At 43.1% G+C, this 23,030-nt stretch overlaps 1 protein-coding gene across 6 annotated transcripts in view; it reads left to right on the forward strand.

Moving 5' to 3' along the window:
• nfic (nuclear factor I/C) overlaps positions 1-23,030 on the forward strand; it is a 71,017-nt gene that overhangs the window by 36,674 nt on the left and 11,313 nt on the right. For 5 of the 6 annotated variants that reach the window (XM_037769374.1, XM_037769369.1, XM_037769368.1 and 2 more), the window contains exons 5-11: positions 4,711-4,785; positions 5,819-5,893; positions 7,433-7,565; positions 8,230-8,351; positions 13,533-13,646; positions 13,807-13,964; positions 14,653-14,836. In XM_037769374.1, the coding sequence (XP_037625302.1) occupies positions 4,711-4,785; positions 5,819-5,893; positions 7,433-7,565; positions 8,230-8,351; positions 13,533-13,646; positions 13,807-13,964; positions 14,653-14,836 (861 nt within the window). Of the gene's footprint in view, positions 1-4,710; positions 4,786-5,818; positions 5,894-7,432; positions 7,566-8,229; positions 8,352-13,532; positions 13,647-13,806; positions 13,965-14,652; positions 14,837-18,635; positions 20,331-23,030 lie in introns of those variants that run through there. The other variant, XM_037769373.1, reaches the window with a different exon arrangement.

Here is a 23,030-nt window from a genome sequence, read left to right on the forward strand (position 1 = left end):
TTACACATTTATTTGTATTAATTCTAACATTTATTTTTTATTTATTTACTTTTGCATTTATTTTTTATTTTTGCATTTTTTTTAATTTATTTTAAAATGTATGTATTTATTTATGTATTTATTAGGGCTGTCAATCAATTAAAATATTTAATTGCGATTAATCGCATGATTGTCCGTGATTAATCAGCATTAATTGCAAAATAATCGCACATTTTTTATCTGTTCAAAATGTACCGTAAAGGGAGATTTGTCAAGTATTTAATCCTCTTATCAACATGGGGATGGGCAAATATGCTTGCTTTATGCAAGTGTATGTATATATTTATTATTGGAAATCAATTACCAACACAAAACAATGACAGATATTGTCCAGAAACCCTCACAGGTACTGCATTTAGCATAAAACAATATGCTCAAATCATAACATGGCAAACTGCAGCCCAACAGGCAACAACAGCTGTTAGTGTGTCAGTGTGCTGACTTGACTATGACTTGCCCTCAAACTGCATGTGATTATCATAAAGTGGGCATGTCTGTAAAGGGGAGACTCGTGGGTACCCATAGAACCCATTTACATTCACATATCTTGAGGTCAGAGGTCAAGGGACCCCTTTGAAAATGGCCATGTCAGTTTTTCCTCGCCAAAATTTAGTGTAAGTTTGGAGCGTTATTTAGCCTCCTTCACGACAAGCTAGTATGACATGGTTGGTACCGATGTTAGTTTTATATGAGGCCGGTATCTTCACTCTAGCTTTAAAACTGAGCCCGCAATGATCTCCGAAAGATCGATTGCGTTAATGTGTTAAAGAAATTAGTGGCGTTAAAACGACTTTGCATTAACTCATTATTAACGCGTTAACTTTGACAGCCCTAGTATTGATGCATTTTTTTAAATGTATTTATTTATGCATGATTTTCCCTTTGCATTTCACTCCTTATTTATTTCCCCAAACATATTTATTTGTGTATTCTCTTCTTTATACATTTCTTTCTACATTTCTTTACACATTTCTTTCTACATTTCTTTATGCATTTCTTTATGCATTTCTGCCTCATTATGCAAATTAGGCGGCTGTCACTCAACATACATCATGGGGTTAGCGTGCATAGATCGACTATATGCTTGTTTGCTTGATTTATTTTGGATTTTGGCACACACACTAGTCGTGTACTGGTGGAGACGTACATTTGATTCGGTTCACATCTTCTCAATAAGCTTTTCTCACAGGAGACATCCGCACAGGATACAACTGAAACTATAATCACAGTAATGGTGGCTTCTGTTCCATTCAGGTGTCCCAGTGAGACACCAGTGAGCCAGCCTGCTCATAACCCGGTAACACCTTAACTGAAAGTTACCATTAATGTTATTACAGTAGTCAAAATGTCCACCATGAAAATGATCCATAGCAGCAAAATGTTTTACTATGCCCTGCCCTCTACTGGTATAACATGTGCACAACACATAAAGGGGACATATCATGAAAAAGTCCCTCTTTTTCAGTACTTGTGCTCATACATCTGGGTATCTGGAGTGTCTACCAACACACACAAACTGTGAAATGAGACAACTTTTGCTGCCTGGATCAGAAAACCTGCAATAATAAATAACAATTCAGTCAATTTATATCTATGTATTTATTTGTTATATTTTTTTAATTTCCTCCTCCACAAAAGTTCCTCCTCCTCAGTTTCCTCCAGCAGGTCCGTGTGGTTCTTTCTTCAGAATAAACTCAGTTTCTTGCACAATCTTTTCCAGGTCCTGATACTGATGATAATGTGGTGCTGATGAGCCAAAAGATGAAGGATTTGATTATTTGTGAAACCTAAACTAAAGTAGAACTTCACAAGATGCTCCACGTTTCTCATCTTCACACAGGCGGCACGCTGCTCTATTTCCCCTCTAAAATAACATGTCAAATTACTACTTTATAATATTATGACTTTATTCTCATAATATTACCATTTTTTTTCTCGTAAACTTCTGACTTTATTCTCGTAATATTACGACTTTATTCTCGAAATCTCAGATGTATATTTTTCCTCAATGTGGCCCTAATACTCCGTCGTACAGTGAGGCTTATTAATGAAACACTGGTACTCGGATCCGATACCCAAAGCCCAGGTATCGCTATCGGGACTGAAAAAGAATATAGATAGAATATACCGCCCGCAGCTTGAGAACTACCTTTGCAGAGGTGCACCATATTTTTCTCTCGAGCCAATCAGAGCAGACTGGGCTTTTTCAGGAAGAGGTCTTAAAGAGACACGAGCTAAAACGGAGCGTTTCAGAGAGAGGGTGAGTACATGTATATTCAGACAGACAGGATGAGACAAATAATGTTTTTGAGGATTAAAGCATGTAAACATGTTCTAGTAGAAACCCCAAATATAAGTATGAATTTGAAAATGAGCCCCTTTAATTAGCAGGACACAACCTGAAGGATATAAAGACCAGACAATGTCAGACCAAAAACGTCAGTGTTTTATTCATTCATCAGTTTAGGTCTTTATCATCTCAAAGCTGCCACCAGCAACCAGTTGCTACCTGGCTGTTGGATGCTGTTGGATGATGGTGTCCCCCGGCCCCTGCTGCCTCCTGATTTTCAGCTCGGCTCCTTATTGGTCAGCGTGTAACTGCAAGAACTGCAGACGCGTGGTGATAGTCACCCATGGGCTCACCAGGTTCCATCATAGGGGCTCGGTCAGGGTTATCCATGCTCATATCATTAAAGTCTCAGTTTGTCTCCGGCTTGAAGGACCATGTTGTTAGACGGGAATACACTGGACTCCACTTAATGAGAAGCAGTCAGCAGGCTCGGTTTATGCTGAGTGCTTTATTTTCAGAGGCAGATTTCTTTCTTTGCCTCCATTGTGTGCGTTTTTAGCTCTGCAACAAGAAAACAAACTCATTAACAATAAATCAAATAAGCTCAACGTTTATTGCTCTATAAAAAGGTAAATCAAAGCACTGAAGAAGTAAATTGACTTACAGGACACACACACATCATGTTGGAGGTTAAAAGGAGGGAACAAAGGGAGGAAAGCAGCTTGTACAGTATAGCCTCTGGTTGCACCTGAGGGAGGATGGGGGAGGAGGGGGGGGGGCTATTCCTGTTAGTTCTCTCCTCCGTGCCTCAGGTGAGACCTTATGATCTCTCTCTGTGGACTTTTAAAGAGGACATATCGTGCTCATTTTCAGGTGCATACTTGTATTTTGGTTTCTACAAGAACACGTTGACATGGTTTAATGTTTAATGTTTCTCATACCTCTTTTCACCCTCTGTCTGAAACGCTCTGTTTGAGCTCCTGCCCCATCCCAAAAGCCCAGTCTGCTCTGATTGGTCAGCTGGCGCACTGTTGTGATTGGTCAACCAAACCAAACTCTTCGGACTCTGCTCCAGCTCCGCTCTAACCAGCTTCGTTTGAGGGTGTGCCAAACTAGCCGCTATGTGCAAGACCTATTGAATGAGGCTGGGACACGGGCGGACCCGGGTCTTGGGGTATGGGGTATTAACACGTGCGCAGTGTAACTGGAGCTGCGGTCGTGCGTTGCGATTGGCTCTATTTCGGCGAGTGCAGACCATATTTTACTGTGCATGTGTTGTACCCCAAAGATATGATGCGTTGATGACGCGTGACATCTCCTCCTTGCACCCTCCTTGGCTATGTGTTACTTGGTGACATCACCACGTTACGGACCAAAAGGCGGGACTTCTAGCGGGGCGTTTCAGGCAGTTCAGGAGCAGTGTTTTTGTGGGGGAGAGGATCTCCCTTTGGCCTGGACTTTGGGCTTTGTAACTTTGTAGACCTTTTACATACACAAAAAACTATATAACACACGAAAGGAAAGGGAAGAAGCACAGAAGCATAATAGGTCCTCTTTAACACTGTCTCTGCTTTAGAAGCACTGTGTAATGACTTACGAGGACACCAGATGGACTCAAACTGTGTGATGATAGCCAAGTATGTATGAGACAAACTGGCCAACATCGTAACCAGCTGAGAGAATGGATGGATGTGGGGCAGTGGGTGAATCCTGGGAAAGTTGGTGCCTTCAAATGAAAGTCGTGAGCTCGTGTTTACAACACGGGAAGTCATGTATATATTTGGCGTTCAAGTGAATAAGTCGTGAGAACATCACTGCTGAGCAACTGCAATATTAACGTTACTGTCGGCATCTAGAAGCCACAGACGCTAACGATTTAGCAAGCTAGCAAGCGAGTAACACAATGCAGTAAATGCAAAGGCATAATGACAGTAAGCAGTCGGGAATATCAACATTTTCCTCAGACATATTATACAATTACGGGGGGGTGTTCATATGGGCTCATACCGAAAACACCGTAAACACGATCCCATTTAAAGGCACCAAAAGCTCTTCAGGGACAGTGGGCATGGATCAGATCCACACACACAATTATTGACTTCATTCGTCATTTCATTTCAGCATACTTTCTCTTCTATATAAGTGCAGTGCCTCAATTTTATTTATGCTTTATCTTTTTTTTAAATGTATTTATTATTATTTTTCTCTTTTATGGACCAGTCCAGTTACATTATTGTATCATTGTATTGTGGTTTGTATGTTTGTTTTATGTCTGTGTTTAAAATAAAAAGTAAAAAAAAAAAAATCCTCCTGATTTATTGATAAATATGAGTGCTTTGAAAATCAAATCTCTCTCTTTCTCTCTCTCTCTCTCTCTCCAGAGGCAGAGCAGAGCAGCAGTCCCAGTCGTACAGGAGTGGGCTCTGATCAGGAGGACAGTCGAACCGCCACCTTGGGTAACGTAAAGGATCTTCCATTATAGAGGAATATTTAGTTTTTCAGTCTGTGGAACCTGGTTACATAAATAGAATATTCTGTCTGTTCATTTTATTCATTGATTTTCCAATACTATGAACAAATACAATAATGACCTAATACATAAATAGGCCATCAACTTGATTTGATGTGATAGATGGAAATGGGACATTTAAACCATTTGGAAGAGGAGGAGGATTGTGATGAAGAAAAGTAACATGTCATCTACTGTATGTAGTGAAATGATGTGGCCTGTACCACTTATCGGTATCTGCGTCACCTCCTGACAGTTCTGGATCCTTTGATAAGACGAGAAGTACCGCAGACTGAAGACGCTGTGGTGTCTGTGGTGGCGTTGGCTCACAGAGCATCTCATGTGGTGCACATTTAAACACAGGAGCCAGGAAACCCTTCCAACTATTTACTGTAGTGTGTGTAGGGTGCATTGAAACGGTTAACAGCTGGATGTTGGTTGAGGCTCTACACAAACAGAAAGTTTGACCGTCTTAAATAACCACAACTAGTGAATACAAAAGGAACAGTTCCAATTGTAGAGTCCTGCCATGGTCTGGGATTATTCCAGCTGTGTGTCACGCCTCTTTTATACTGTAGCTCACGGTTGCTGAAAAGACTTCCACAAAGAATACACCAGTGTTTCCTCGCCTCCTCTCTCCTCGCTCCTTGTCTCCTCTAGGTACATTTAAAGGGATTGGAAGATCCTCTGTGATGGTTAGCATAAGTTAGCGTAATAAAGAACACCCTATGCAATGATGCAGGTGGACACCGACACACACACAGACGTCACTGGCGAGTGCCACATGTCAACAATCGGTGCACGGGTCTGGTGTTAGGACTAACACCGCTGTTGGATTAAGATTGAAGGTTTCCAAAATATGACCCCATTGTGTTCCAAAGCCCATATTGTACTAACATAAAAAACAAAGCTATCAATATACAAACTGCATATAGTTTCATACAGGAATCACTGTAGTGAATGCTGTTGTGTTTCTCCAGATGGTCCAGAGTTCCAGGACAGTTTTGTGACATCAGGAGTTTTCAGTGTCACCGAGCTGGTCCATGTCTCAAGAAGTAAGTCTGATTTACCATTAGCTTTAACCCTTACCCAATCCACCACCATTCATTGGAACACCAACTCTGTATTTATGAGTTTCAGTTACATTGAGCATGTCACGTCGTATGATTGAATTGGGTTGAGTTGGCGGTGGGGCAGTTAAGAATGTTGTGAATTGACAGTACAGCGCTATATTGGGAATCAAATTGGAAAACACAAGTTCCCCAGCTCTCAGCAGGAAACCCATGGATTGCCTACTCCGGGTAGGGAATGAGTCCTCACCCCAGGTGAAGGAGTTCAAGTACCTCGGGGTCTTGTTCGCGAGTGAGGGGAATATGGAACGTGAGATTGGCCGGAGAATCGGAGCAGCAGGGGGGCGGTATTCCATTCGCTTTACCGCACCGTTGTGACAAAAAGAGAGCTGAACCGGAAGGCAAAGCTCTCAATCTACCGTTCAATCTTCGTTCCTACTCTCACCTATGGTCATGAGGGCTGGGTCATGACCCAAAGAACGAGATCACGGGTACAAGCGTCCGAAATGGGTTTCCTCAGGAGGGTGGCTGGCGTCTCCCTTATGCCAGGATCAGACTACACCATATTTTTGACGGTTACGATGGTCACTATGTCAGATTAGACGATTGAGAGTCATAAATTCTTGTCGTGACTTGGCCGCGACACATGACAGACTATATGTCGGTCCCCTGTTCTCCTTAATATACGGGCTTACCGGGGCTCAAGCCCCCCCGGGTCCGACCATGTAAAGGGGCCCACGAGGCTCCAGGGGAAAACAATCAAAATATAATTCACAGGGAGAGAAGAGAAAGCGGGCGTGCAACGGGATGCTCCATGATGTGCAAAGACGCAACGGCGGTGGTGTTTCTTACTCCGACACAACCTAGATTGAATATCCTACCGCGAGGTCAGGCAGCAGTTGGCCTGGGAAGGTCCGATGACATCATTCTGCATAATAAGTAGCCATGTGCTTCTGTTTACAGCGTTGTGCGTCCGTGCTCAGCCGGTCAAATTCACGGCAGTGATGGAACACGTCGTGGAAGACAAAAAAAAAATCAAATATGCTAGACTTTCTGTCGTGTACTATGACACTCTACACGAGATAAAACGATCGCTTTATCGTTCCCGATCGGAGTCGACATCCTACGACGACCATGTCTGGCTATAATCGGGCTGATATCGTGTAGGCTGCACCGGGCATTAGAGATAGGGTGAGGAGCTCAGTCATCCGTGAGGGACTCAGAGTAGAGCCGCTACTCCTTTGCGTTCGGGCATCTAGTAAAGGCGCCTCCTCCACCTCGGCAGTGTCCAGGAGGCAAACTGGCACGTCTCCAGCTACCAGTCGTACATGGTGCAGGGACTTGAACCGGCGACCCTCCCAAGCCAAGTCCCAACGGACCGAGCTACTGCCGCCTACATTTATGTGTTGTGTGACTATTGAATTCTATCGGCCAAAAGATAGAAACACAAGAATTGAGAGGCTTTTATTCAATTTTGAATTTGTAGGTCATAACCACTGTGTGTGTGTGTGTGTGTGTGTGTAGCTCCAGTAGTCACAGGAGTAGGACCTAGTTTCTCTATGGGGGAGCTCCAGGGCCATCTGGCCTACGACCTCAACCAGTCTGTCAACCAGCCAGTCAGCCTCAGACGATCACTGGCCAGCACCTCATCCAGCGGGTAATCTCTCTCACACACACACACACACACACACACACACACACACACACACGCACATACTGCAAATTTCTATACACCTTGCATTAATCTTTACCATCAGAACATCAGAAAGCACAAAACTGGCTTTGTTAATTAATGTTAACCTAATCCCAGTAATAAGTGTAACAATTATTGCGTGACTAATGTCAGCCCTTACCATGACCTTAGACTAAGATTAAACCCAAGTTAAGACCCTCGAACAGCCCCTTAAAGGACCAGTGTGTAACAATCAGGGGGATCTATTGGCACAAATGGAATATAATATTAATAATCCTACTAACAGACAGACAGACAAACAAACAAACCAACGCCGGTGAAAACACAAGTATGTTTTCATTAGTGTATAATCACCTGATAATAAGAATGGTTGTGTTTTCGTTAGCTTAGAATGAGCCGTTTATATCTACATAGGGAGCGGGTCCTCTTCACGGAGTCCACCGCGTTGCACCATGTTTCTACAGTAGCCCAGAACGGACAAACCTAACTCTCTTCCTGCTTGACCACAACAAAACTACTTAAGAAGACACTTTATATTCTAGCTCTCTGCTTTCATCACTTCACACAGTGCACCATGAAGCCATGATCCTAAATGTAGATGTCTGAGTGTCTGTATATGTGTCTGCAGGAGTAAGCGTCATAAGTCTGGCTCTATGGAGGAAGAGGCTGACAGTCCAGGAGGGGAGTATTACCACTCACCTTCCTCTCCTGCCAGCAGCTCCAGGAACTGGACTGATGACATGGAAGGAGGTAACTGTCCAGTGTTTATACTAGGAGACACATTGGCATTTATCACTAAAGTATGAGCATAACTGAACATGGTACTGACATATTGAAATCACTGTCATTGCCAGCTTTGTTTAACACCCTCTCTATAGACGCCTTTTCTGTTAAGCCAAGTTCACACTACACGACTGTCAGAGTGGTTGGATCTGTGTACTGTTCACACTACACGACTTTCAGAGTGGTCAGATCTGTGTACTGGTCACACTACACAACCTACTGTCTTGTAATCGGGAGTCATGAAGTCGTTGTTGTTTTCACACCACATGACTGACAAGAGACAGTAGGTCACACACACTACAAGATCTTTCACCAGGAGGAATCCCTGATGAGGTCTCTCGACTACGTTTTGGCACGAAAACACGCGCCAGAAATACACGGCAAATGACGTGATACCATACACAAGACACATTGCTGATGATGTTGTTGTTGTTGGCACGTGTTCACTAAATAGCCCGTTTCCACTGGTTTCCACACTCTTTTTTACTATTTATTCTTCTAGGTGATTCTAGTTCTGATGTGCGAGCGGCAAGCCAACGCCGATTTGTCTCTGATCTGTGGCTTTTGGTCAGGGAGCCCCAAAAACTGTCAGGGAGCGGAAAATCAGGGCTAAAGTGGTGTAGTGTGAACCAATCCCCCAGGAAGAGCGCAGGGCTCTGAAGCAAATTTTCTTAGTGGCCAAACGGCGGTACTACAACGTCCGTGTCCGTCATGTGATGCCATTGGGCCCAAAAAGACTTTTTCCTTTAGACTGACATTGGGAAAGAGACGTCTGTAACTGAGCGGATCTTTTCTTTTGGAGGTAAATCATCTTCCCAGTACGAACACTTGAATATTTAAATCATTAGGTCCTACAAGTTGTAAAATGCTCCAATAGCTGAATCCAGAGTTATTTTTCTTCTTGCGTTCATGTGAATGAAACCCAGACCGAGTGCTGGAGCGAGGGCTGGTAGGCGAGCGAAAGCGTTTCAGAGATGGAGAGGAAATGTTGCTAATAGTTTAGCTACTGCTAGCTCACTGCAGCCGAAGGCTCACAGTTAGCAGAAGGTTAAACTATTAGCATTAGCGACATTTTTATCTCCATCTCTCTAATAGTTCAGCTAGCGAGCAGTGACGGCTAATTACGATTAGCAGAAGGCTAAGCTAAACTATTAGCATCGTTTTCTCTCCGTCTCTGACACGCTTCGCCGATATTGTAGCTCGCTAGAGCCAAGAATCACAGTTTGTCATCTCAAATGCGTGGGATATGGATTCTGGCACCCAACAACACAGCGGGATGACATTTTGATGTGTAACTTTAGCCGACTACTCTGAGGTGATTCGTGTTTGGCTCCAGTCTTTCCTCCAGCTAACATTGTGACGTCGGCTGGAGGCTTAGAGGGTCTATAATAAGAGGGTCGACGGGATCTCTACAGTATGACCTTAGACTGAGGAGCTCCGAGTACTGTAGACCTATAACAGATATTCCATTATTATAATGTAAGGCTCATTTTGTCCAAAACAATGGGTCTTACACCTGCATTACTCTTCAGTAGGTTTATCTCAAGATAGAACATAAAATGCCCACATAGGCTATGTGGTTGTGGGAAGTTCTATCCATACCATACAGTACATAATCACATTCAGCAGACATGTAGCATGGAACAGAGAGTTTTCTTTGAGCTGTGAGAACCAACAGTTCAACATAAAATTTTAGTTTTTCTTTAGAATAAAACAGAACTGGTTTTCCACTTTCCCTCCTGTATTTCTGTAATCTCTTCCTTTTTTTGCCAGCAGACTACGCTCGTATGTTTTATATCTTGCACCACTGTCGGGTATCTTTGCAATGCTGTCACACGTACACACACACACACACACACACACGAACATACACAGTGTGCTAGGATCACGAGTCACGCCCAATGAGACAGACTGAGGGATGACAGATCAAGAGGGTTTCATTCAATCTCAGACAAATCACCCTCTCTATAGTACAACCTGTAGTATTTCTCTCCCATAGATTTGCACTGAATTGATTCTCAAAAATACATAACAAACGTCCTCATCTGTTCAATACGGAACACGTCTTTTAATCTCCAACTACAGTTCGATTCCTTATTTTACGGGACGGCTGGCAACCATAAAGCTTTCTTTCAGAGTTAAAAGGAATAAATGAACAAGGTTAAGGACAAATATAAAGAATAGATGTAAATCTGTCACAGTGGTTAACTTGTGGAATGGTTGTGACAAGGAATTCAAAATGTGTAGTACTCTTTGCAAATTTAAAAACATGTTTAAAAATAAGGCATACAAAATTTAAAATGTATAAAAAGTATGATTGTTATTGTGTATGAAACGTTTGGAACTTTGTTGTTGTTTTGTCTTTGTTTTTATATAGCCTAAACTTAGTAGGATATGAGTTGCCTATTAGAATATGCTCTGTCAGAAGGGTAGGTATAAGAAGCTTAAGCTTCAGCCGACACCTTTTCAGTCAAAACCTTGTTTTTTTGTTTTTTTTTAACTATTTAATTTAATGCCTTACTGTTACCCATTCTTTATTATGTGTATTCCTTATAGAAAATAGTTAATACGGACTGAAATACATGACTACTACTACTCCTACTACTACTACTACTACTAATCCTTCTGACAGCTAATGCTAATCAGTCATTACTGAAAACTGTGCTTTAATTAATATGAGCTGTAGTCTACAATGAAGAAACTCAAACTACACTAATTGAAGCCAAACTACACAAAAGAGTCCTCCTGTAATACTGACCAATGAAGGAGATCTGGGTTAGGGCTGGACAGGGGGACTGGTGTGTGTTGTCAGCAGCCATGTGGGGGTTGACTTCTATATAGTGAGAGCTCAGCTGCTGCGCGTGCAATGCAGACTGACCACGACAGGGATGAAAGTGAGTGGTAACGCCAGCGTGCACAGCTCTGGATCAGCTCAGTGTTAGTTTATCCACAGTGGGTGTTGAATATTAGTTAAAGACAGAATCTGTTGTGTATCAGATAGCATAGCGTACGTGTCACCATCGATGAATGAAACCGTGGCTCAGGCTCAGCTTTGTTAACTGTCTCCGTCCCCAAAACATGACTTGACAGCAGCTGGCAGAGTAGAGAGCAGACAGAGCTGAGTGACAGCTGGACCTGGAGGAGTCCTCTGTCAGAACATCAACACAGGAAGTACGCTGCAGGGAGCAGAGGTCAGGCCAGCATTTAATATATTCTAGTTCCAAGTGTAAAAACACAGATTTAAGGAGTTACAGCAGACTGGATAGGATTTTTATACAGTTCATAAATACATATTGCCCAACCAGCCAATTCATAATCCTCTTAAAGGTACTATATGTAAAAATATACATGTATTAATCTCTTTGTGTGACCAGATTGTGACGTAACTTAAAAACTGAGACCTTCCCCAACTTGCTTGGTTGCCTATAACAGCCTGTGGACTGATTTTTATGTAAAGGAATCAGGACCAAAGGATATGACGGTGCCTTGCCTCTTTTCAGCCCCCTAAAGTGCCACCAGTGTGCAGCTAACGCAGCAAAATACTGTCATGAGTGCTTTAAGCTAAGGTTAGCCAGCTAGCTGTAACTTCGCTACATGGTGTGGATCTGCAGTTGGTTGCTTTGTAACGTTAGCTGATGAAGTAATTTGCAAACTGCGAGCTAGTTAGCCTCATGGAGCCAATGGTCCAACTAAAATATAGGAAACATTATTTTAAGATATATGATCGTGTTTTGGCCGATGCCCATGATGCTCGCTCGTACCTACGGAGTGCGGACATGCGAACACGAGCACGAGCAACAGGATGCTGATTGCAGTTCACTAAGCAGCCACAGGTGTCATTAATAACAAGGATCTTCTGAAAGTTACATATAGAACCTTTTAGGGATGTCACAAGAACCGAAACTCAAAACTCTAAAAATGTGACGGTACTCGTTTTCTACAGTACCGACGGTACCGTACGATGCCTGCAGGGTCAGAAATTAACACCCGCCAGGCACCAAATGCGGCTGCTTCTGTCCTCTGCTCTCTGTGTCGGAGTTTGACACACACTAACACACAACAGCGCCATGCTGCAGCGAGATCCAGAGATGCAGAGATGCAGAGATCCTCTATTTTCGAGAAGAGGATTCACTCGTGGGGGGAAAAAACTGTACTGAATTTCTATCTTTTGTTGCTTATTGCTAAATCTCTGAAAAGTGGTGTTTTTTTTATTGAATGAACTCTGGACTCTGTATTGCGGGACTTGCATTTGATTATCTTACTCTTAACTCCCCAGATCCACTTAGTTTGAACCAATCCAACAGCATCCAATCAAGTTTCAGGAGAAAACCATGAAGAACTAACGTTATGTTACTGAGCACCAGTTGGATCCAGTTACTCTGCTATTAAAATGACATTACATTTGATGAAGAGCACAGATGGCTTATTTAGGACTCGAGACCTGAGTTGGGACTTGAGTCACAGACTTGAGACTTACTTATGACTTGCAAAACAATGACTTGGTCCCACCTCTGGTAGCCTTTACCCAGTGAAATGTCACCATGTCAGTGAATTTGAACTACTGCAGTCTGAGGATGTATATAGACACATGTACACATTAGATGGGATTTATAGTTTTTTTTGTTTTTCTTACCGTGGTATCCAATTGGGTATCGAGAATAGTGGAAATTCACTGGTATTGGTATCGACTACTAGATTTCTGGTATCGTGATATCCCTAGTACCTTTAAAATGGTCAGGCATCAGCAATCGCTGATCAGTAAGTCAACTGGCCTCATCCCAGTCTGTGTTGTACCAGTGTCACGGTGAGGAGGGAGCTTCAGCCCTCACTTATGGGGCCAACTTGACTTGAGTTTGACCAGTCAGGAACCAGAACCACTTCCCACCCTTACATGTCACTTTCTCCATTTTCTCCATTTCAACATGTTGTATCTGTTCATTGACATGTTTTAAATATTGGATGTGGGTGCTGGTCTGAAGCATCTAGTTTCACATTGATAAACTGTAGTGGTACTGGAGGTCAGATAACAACTAGATTTACAGCTGCTGTTACGTTACTCTTTAAACCAACAAGTTAAGAAATAAAAGGGTTCCGGTGCTTTCGGTGCTCGTACCAATCACTGTGTCCGTATGTGTGTCTGTGTTTTAGGTCTGTCTCCTCCAGTGAAGAAGACAGAGCTGGACAGTCCCTCTCCCCAGGAAGACTCCCCAAGACTGGGATCCTTCACTCAGCACCACCGGCCAGTCATAGCTGTTCACAGTGGTCAGTAACACACACACACACACACACACACACACACACACACACACACACATATATATCTTATTTAATTCACTCCCATAAGGATAACACCGAGAACAAAATGTCATTTACTGTGTTGTTCCTTCTCTCCCTCTCGTGTCTTGTCTCTTTCTCTGTCCAGGCCTGTCTCGGAGTCCCCACCCCTCCTCATCTATTCATTTCCCGCCCTCGTCCTACTTCCCCCACGGAGCAATCCGCTACCCTCCTCACCTGGCCCAGGACCCCCTAAAGGATCTGGTCTCACTGGCCTGCGACCCTGCCAATCAAACCCCCAGCTCAGTGAGTACAACCGGTCAAACGGTCAGCTGGAAGTACACAAATATACACAAATATAATGTAGTAATTAGAGCTGTCAAAGTTAACGCCATAATAGACTTATATACTATATACTTAGACTATAAACTGTGTTACCTTCATCACGATGCTCAAATGTTTTGCGGCTCCAGACAGATTTTTTTTGTTATTTTTGCCTAAAATGGCTCTTTTGATAGTAAAGGTTGCCGACCCCTGCTTTAGGTGGTGCAGGTTGGCATTTATAGAACTAGTCAGACAGACAGAGACCAACCCCCCCCCCCCCCCCACCTTCAGAGGAATCTGAAGGTTTGAGTTTGTGTCAAGTCAGTTCCACAAGGTTCTATATAACTCTATAACCACTCAGCGTTAACGCGAGTCAGCAGCGTCTACTTTTTGCTTCCATGTTGAACACACACGGCACAGTGTGATGCATGTACAGCATGTGCCGCTCCCTGTTAGTTCCAGTCTGCACATACCGGTAATCAGTTTAAAGATCTGTGAGAGTTGCAAACATGATGGAAAACTGCTTATAAAAGGCTTGTTCTGCTTCAGAGTGCAAATTAATTTAAAAAGATGCTTGGGATGTATTATTTAGGACTACAAAGCATAGCAGCATTGCATCACATGTAAGATGTGAGTATATTTCAGTTGTGTGTCTTTCTGAATTTTCCAGCTGAATGGCAGCAACCAGGTTAAAGTGCCCAGCCACTACATCTCCTCTCAGATGCTGGCCCCCCCTGGACCTGCTTCCTCCCTGGCTCCTCCTCCATCCTCCCTCCCCAGGCCGACGCTGCCTGCAGAGTCAAAGGCCACCACCACCTCCTCTGATGGGGGACCAAACTCCCCCACATCACCCAGTAAGTGGTCAAAAAAAACTTCCATTCCCATTGTTGCTGTGTGGCATGATACCCTGATGTATATACATAACCTTCCAATAGAATATGTTATCATTTATAGTTCTATATTTGTATATAGAAACACAGAACATGTTGAGATGGACGTGCAGAAGAAAGATACAACAAAGGGTTTACTGGTGTAAAGGCTCCTGGGGGGTATTCCAGACTGATCAACTGATTCCTCACTGGAGTATCTGCGGCATTAGCAGTAGTATTATCAACCGATCCCATGAAAAGAGCCAACCCAACAATGAATTGATCCCACTAGCCAGTGTTGTCTGTGTATCCACAGCTTGATATAGTTTATGCCATAGAAATCAATTGTTGTCCACAAAGTATTAAAAACACACAGTATTAAAAACATGAAAGAGCCATACCAATGCACATGTTCCCACATTATGATGGCTAAGGCAAGTATTATTTTATCCCTCTCAGCTCATCATAAGAAATGAGTGTGAACACAGAACTACTTCCTGTTTTAATGACACAATAAAAGTATGCACCTTTGATTATCACAGCCACCAATTTAACCTTTTATTTAAATCTTCTCTATCTGTACTGAGTCCGTAAGGGGACTATATGGAAATCATTATTTATACTAAAGTATATACTAATAACATATAGTAAATATTTTGGTCCAGATTTACTAAGAAAGTTGCATATTGTCAGTATGTGTTGTCCTCAGCTTTGGACTGAGCATTGACAGTAGGCACGGTGCCGTGGTTGGATTTCTATGAGTTCACCGAGTTTAGAAAATAAATAATGACGTCGTGATAAAAATGTATTTTGATCGCAGTGAACTGCACATGAGAAAGAAAAAAAAAAGCTCATCAAATATTACAATCTTTAGATCCACTGACATTATTAATGGAAAGGAAGTCAATCCAACTGATGGGAAATAAAAAAAAAAAGAGATGCAATAAAATGTTTTGTATAGCTATGAATAATTGAATTGAAACTGAGCAGGTTGCAATCACATTAAGTGATCTCTAACAACCTAGTTGTCATTACAAACCACTAAGAACGTATCTCAGCATGCATTTAGAGAGAGAGAGAGAGAGAGAAAATGTATGCACTCTTAAACTGTTTTTAGTGATTTCACTCTAACGTATCTGATTGAGAGATAAATATACAACAAGAGACGGGTAGAAAGAACAATCAACGCCATCAACGTCTGAAGACAAGAACATTGTTTGGTCCGAGACGCCAAATTGGCGCTAGCCATAGAAGATTCTAATGCTAATGCTACGAATGGTAGTTGGCTAACAACCACAAAGGACGAACAACAAAGCAAAGGTCATCTACAGCAATCATTCCCAAAGACTAGGTCGGGACTCGGGACTCACAGATTCGGGTCCTCACACACAACTCCCTCTCGAGTGTGCTGAAGCATTCACCTGTTTTTAAGAACCGCACCATAGAACGGCAACAGTGTCACGATGTCCGCCGCCCCTCGGGCTTGACTGAGAAATCTGCCGGTCCAGTCCAGTGCCCCTGGCCCTTTGTAACGGTGCCCTGATGGGTCGCCCCAGCAAATATCTGCACGATACATACATCTCTGGGCGACTTGGAGCCACTCTGCTTTGTAAGACCCAGTCTCGGTCTGTCAACTCTCTCTCGTTCCGTGAGTGTGAAATATGACACCTGCTGCTCTGAGCTAAGACTTCACTCTCAGTTCGTAGCATCCGTCATCCGACTATCTATTGATAACACGCCGCTGATACGGCAAAATTAACTAAATGAGTTTTATTTCTGTAAAAAAAAGTAAAGCGACGGTGTTGGTGGTGGGTAGGTAATGTAATCGGTGTTTGCCCGACCACCGCGTAACACCGGTAACACCGACTACCGCGACAAGCCTACTATAGGACTCTTGATACCTAACTCCAGCCCCACCCCACCTTGAACTCTCCGATTTAACAAGGCTAGCAAAGTCCCAATTGTGTATTGTTGAAAGCAACGAAACGCTCCCCCAAACCAAAAGCCTGTAAGGCCTTAAACAGGTACCCATGGTCTACCCTGTCAAAGGTGCAACTGTCCGCAAATATCTCAGGTTGCTTAAGTAGCAGTGTCGGGACTGCTCTGTGGCAGCTGACATGAGGGCACTCCAGTACCACCTCATACCAGCCTGGGCCCAGCACCGAACAGGAGCTTTTATAAAAAAATCTGCCGGCAGCCCATTCACCCCTGGGGAACGTCCAGATTCCATCGGGGGGCAACTGCCTCACTCAACTCCTGAGAAGTAACGGGGGGCGTGCAGTTCAGCCTCTCCAGCAGTACTTCAGCACAAGCTGGATCACACTCCTCCACTGCATACAGTCTCCTATAAATGTCCACAGCCCCCTCCCTCATTTCACTTAATTAAGGAGTAACCCACCCTTCAAACAAATGCAAAACAGTGCAAACAGTGCATGTGCTCGTCTTCCCCTCGTTGCTTCTCTGGCCCAAAGAAAAAGGAGGTAGGTGCATCCATTTCGTTTTGACATAGAAAATCTAGCCCTTACAAGAGCCCCCTTTGCTCTATCCTGGAGACAGGAGCCCAAATCACTCCTTATTTCAGCCTGGTTTCCTTCCTGTATGCTACCATCTATCCTTTCGATTGCTCTCCTCACCTTTATAGTAGCAGACACTTTATATAAGTGACAAAAATGTCTACTTTGGCACTTTCCCACAACCCACCACAATCTCAACGAATCAAATCCGTCCTTCCTCTCAATCCATCCTTCCTCTCTCTCCACACAACCCCAACATTTTTTAAGACTGGAGCAAAAATGGGCATCTTGCAAAAGCCTCATGTTGAATTTCCAATAGGAAGACTGCATACGTCCTGGAGAAATGTTCATATGACAGTACACCATATAGTGGTCTGAAAACACTGCAGGGGACAACTGTGTCTTAACCAGTCTGTTGTTGTGTCTACTGGAAACGTAAATCCTATCCAGACACGCTGCACTAACCCCATCGGGCCCTGCCTTGGTCCATGCAAAGCCTCTCTTGCCTGTTTGACCCTCCATGTGTCTACTTATAGCTATAATCATTAACAATCTACCTCAGTATCCCCCCCCCAGTCCACCTCATTCACAACATCATGGTCTGTTTCTTGCAAATAAACAACATTAAAATTTCTCTCCTCTATATAATCCAGTAACACTGCCCTTTTCCCCTGGTCTCTGGTGCCATTTATATTAAGCGACCCAATTCCTAAAACCCCCGTAAGACAAGAGGAGAAGACAAACAGCGATAGAGAGAGAGAGAGAGAGAGAGAGAGAGAGAGAAAACTACAAGCCCAAAAGACCGCGGTCACACACCGTGTTCACTCATCATACTTCTATTGAGCTAAGATTCTTTCTAACAGTTGTTCCCCATTTCTTCAGCCTAAATCTTTCCTCGGAGTCACCCCCATATCAAGGCCACCTCTCTTCCACCGAGCACATCTCTCACTGATCTCAGAATCTTTTGAGAATCTGGAAAAATTCTTAGCCAAACCTCACCTTCACCTGCCTGAGACATTTCCATCTCATCTCGCTCCCCGTCAGACTCCTCAGTCTGCTGCTGCTGGCCTCTCTGAACCCCAGTCTGCCCTTTTCCCCAGTAGGTGGGGCACCCCAGGCTCCCCCGTGCTAGTTTTCTTCCTCCACCTTCTCCCCTCCACCTCAGTCCCCCCCATCCTCCTCCAGCATCTCCACCTGGTCCCCTTGATCATCCCCACGCTGATTATCCCCCATTACCAAGTGCTCACTCGCCTCCTCTTCTCCCATTGTAGGTCCCCGACTCTCCTGATCCTCATTACAAGGCCGACCTGCAGCGTTACTTTCTTCAGTCGCCTTGACGTCTTTCTCCCTCCTCGGCCAGGCCATCCGCTTGTGACCAATCTCTCCACATTCAAAAGGCCGCGAGCTCGCATACACGGTGTAAGCGCTTTCACCACGCTTCACATAGAAACTGACATCAAGTGTCTGCTCAGGAGTTTAAAGCCGAACTTATACTTTTCACGTCCTCGAAGGTCTGCTAGGGTCCGTGTGGCGAAAATGTTGTCATCACAGGGTGTAAAAGTAGGCTCTGTGCAGGACGTCCGCGTACTGGCAACTTGTTGTGACTGCACATTCTTCGCATCTATGGAACGCGTCCTCCAAGCCGACAGTATGAACAGAACTACTAGGCATCCGTGGTGTCCGCAGGTGTCTGTGTATGGGAGCATAACCAAGGTTTTAAGATACATGTCTCCTCAGAGAACAGATCTGGGCTCCGACACTTCAGAGAGATCGGCTTAAAAAGGCTGGCTAACTTTCCTAAATTAAATAACTTCCTTACTAATACCTCATCCTTAATAAACGGAGGAAAACTGGCTACACTGCTGCAGCAATTTCCCTTTTACCACAACACCGCTGGCCAAAAGCCCCTTCACCAAAACGTTCTGGCTTCAGAAACACAACCATTGCCTTATTCATTGTTGAAGCATAACCTAAGTTTTCATAGCCCACCTGTTCACCGACAGCAAGCAGCACGTCCTCTACCGAGGTATCGGCATCCGGCACACACCTCACGCCATTTCGAAGCATTAGCTGCTCGCCTCCACCTCTCCCCTCTGTGGCCAGAGTGGTCACCACCTCGCCAAAAAAAAAACACACACAAACTAACTTGCACTAACAGAGAAAACGCTTTTAAACAATAAACTACAAAGAAACACTAACCACTCGGTCCCCACCACCAAAGAAAATAGGGTAAAAAAGGACAAATGAGGCAAGAAAAGTAAAGAAACAAACAAAAGCACTGGTGTCCCCACCGCATGTCCCTCAGCAGAACTGGAGGTGGAGATAGTGTTAGGTGGTGGAGGTGGACTGATCAACAGACAGAACATTGCAGTTGCAGCCTATAGCGATTTCACAGTTCACTGATTGTCAAGTTAAAATTCAAGTTTAGTGACACAAGCCACAACATCCTCCCCTCAGTTTGTTTGCTGTTATAAAATAATGTTTGATATTCAATAATTATTGCTCTATTTTTCTTTTCTAAGAATCGTTCTTTTGACCTATATATTTATTAGGGGCGTAACGATTCATCTACTACATCCATGCATCGATTTATATTCCTACGATCCGACTACATTGATAGTTACTCGGCAAGTTGTCCTTCACGGGAGACGTATATCGATATAAAATCGTTTTGAAACGCAAAAAATCGATTGTATGGATACTAAGGATTTGCACCTTGTATTTAAGGACGACAAACATTGTATGTAAAAAAATGTTAAACGTTACTCTGGTTCACTCTCCAGACATGCGCCAGCTCGCCAGCTCCGCCCCTCTGCAGCGCGAGCACGCATCCAAGGGGTGCATGCAGACAAACGGAGTACTGGACTCCTCGCTCTCTCACCCGTAAGCGGCGTGGAGGGAGACATGAACCGGTCTGCATGAGCTGCTGCTGCTGTGGTGCAAAGGAGCCAGTCAGCAGAGTTTCAGGCGCTATATGACGAGAGCGGCTTCACCAACAGGAGCTTTCCCCGTGCGCTGTCGTTTTTTAATTCAAAGAAAATGACTTTCGCGAGGTAGATAATCACGACGGGAGTAAAGTAAAACACAAAACAGAAACTCACCTAACGTTAGTCTAGCGTAGTTTTAAAATGTTGTTCCAGATGTTTTCATGTATGAAAAGAGCCCAAATGAACCCTGTAGGTGGACTACTGGATTACTATCAGCAGATTATTTAAACAGCGTTTGTAGAGGAATGATTCTGCCCCAAGCTGTTTGATGACTATCAGCTGTTTGATCACTATCAGCTGTTTGACCACGATCAGCTGTTTGATCACGATCAGTTGTTTGACCACGATCAGCTGTTTGATCACGATCAGCTGTTTGATCACTATCAGCTGTTTGATCAATATCAGCTGTTTGATCACTATCAGCTGTTTGATCACTATCAGCTGTTTGATCTATATCAGCTGTTTGATCAATATCAGCTGTTTGATCACTATCAGCTGTTTGATCACTATCAGCGGTTGATCTCTGTATTCTGAAGACAGAAGCAGCAGGTTAAATCACTGTTCATTTGACTGGAATAGAAGTTGGTTTATTATATTTTCTAACAAAAGTTGTATGTATTTGCCATTAATCGTTGTTTACTTGTTTATATCCATAATTCATTTATCCCTGATTCCCTCACAAGAAAAACTTTGAGGAATCCTGACCTGCTTTGTCCAGTATCAGATATTTATTTCACAGTCACACTGACTGAAGTTTTGGCAAAAAAGTTACTGTATCGATTTAAAATCATTGAATCATATCGTATCGTATCGCTCTAGATGAGCCAAATATCGTCCTTGAATCGTATCGGAACCATGGAAATTGTATCGTATTGTATCGTTGTAAAAACATATCGTTACACCCCTAATATTTATTAGTTCAGATTTCTAGATATTTTTGGGTGGCTCACTTACTTTTATTCCACACAAAACTTAAACCTTGGAAAATCCAACAGAATACATAATCATCCTCTGTTGACATGTCTCTTCCAATGTTTTCCATGATGCTACCCTAAATGCATAAAACGCAAAGGCCTTGGAAAGAGCAGCTGACAGAGCAAACCTATGTCAAAGTCCAATTAGTAGCTGTTCTGTAGCTTTTGATCATTCTTTTGGTAGATGAGTGACGTTGTGGGACAGGCAATAATGCTGGCAATCATAAAACTATTGATTTTCTTTCACCTTATGTGAACATGAAAACCAGGTCCCTGCTTGGTTTCTATAATCTTGAATATTGGTTGTCCTGCTCCATACATTAAATGGCGGTTGCCGTTTTGTTTGATATAGCCGTACTTATTGTGATGTGATGTCACAACTCCTTGACTAATCACTATCGAAAATACTGCCGGCAACCCCTGAATGTAGTCCAGGAACTCGTCCCCCAAAGCAGAGAACAGAGAAAACAAAAGCAGAACCTGTGACGATGGATACACATTAAATGAAAAACTTCGCGAAGTTCCTGCATTTCGCTAAGTTCCTGCAGTAGAAATGGGTGTTGGAAATTTTACCAGTTCCACAATCTGGAATACCTCTCAGGTCTGGTGTTCACATATCAACTGGGTAGAGTTGGCCTTCCTAGACAGACAATAAAGAAAAAGGAGCTGGGTACGGTAGACTAACCAACATCAGATCTGCTGCCTCTGTTGCCTGTTCGGTGTCCCTTTGGTACAAAATAATAGACTTAAGCCTCATCCACACTGGGAACATCAGGAGCGCATGGCCGCTGCGTGATACACGTGTCGGGCGTTCACACCAGCTGCATTTCAGCTACGTGTCAGCTGCGTTTCTGCAGCTGCTGCTGTCAGCCCTTTCTTTCTACATATAGTTTGCCTTTTAATGGCCATTTCATTTCATTATAAATATAATTTATATTAATTTTAGACCGAGAAAGGTTAAGAAACGTAAGGTAATTTGTAAATAATAGTAATAATTAAAATGCCGTACTTTATTCATTCATGGAGCTCTCCAAGTCACTCTATATTCTAGAACACTGTTCGGCACATATTTCAGAATAAAAGCCTTGTGTTAACAGATGAAGGAATTCTGTCAACAGAAAAAATGCTTGAGGGCTTTTGTTTCGAAATGAAAGCAGGAAGTGTTGATTTAAACTCCATACTTTATCAATTCATGGAGCTCTCCAAGTCACTGCAAGTTCCACAGCACTGACGGCTCATATTTCAGAATAAAAGCCTCTTGTTAACAAATGAAGGAATTCTGTCCATAGAAAAAACGATTGAGGGCTTTTATTTTGAAATGAAAGCAGGAAGTGTTGATTTAAAAATAAATCTTTACTTTTTTTCATCTCCGTAACATATTCTACAGATAGACATCGAAACTGTACTAATGTAGCGGGTATGATGTTAATATACAGTCAATAGATCACCTTCACTGTCCGTGACATATTCTACAGATGTCTAGACATGTAAACTGTAGTAATCTTGCTGGTATGATGTCAATATACAGTCAATAGATCACTTTCACTGTCTGTTGTTGCTGTGAGACGCGCACGGCACGCATCAAAAATATTCTCTAGAATAAAGGGTCTCGCTCTAACCTGTTAACATGGACACCGAATTAAAAAACAACAGGTAACGCAGCCGCGACGTGCTCCTGACGTTCCTAGTGTGGATGAGCCTTTAG

The sequence above is a fragment of the Sebastes umbrosus genome, chromosome 5, assembly GCF_015220745.1.
Source record: "Sebastes umbrosus isolate fSebUmb1 chromosome 5, fSebUmb1.pri, whole genome shotgun sequence".
NCBI lineage: Eukaryota > Metazoa > Chordata > Actinopteri > Perciformes > Sebastidae > Sebastes > Sebastes umbrosus.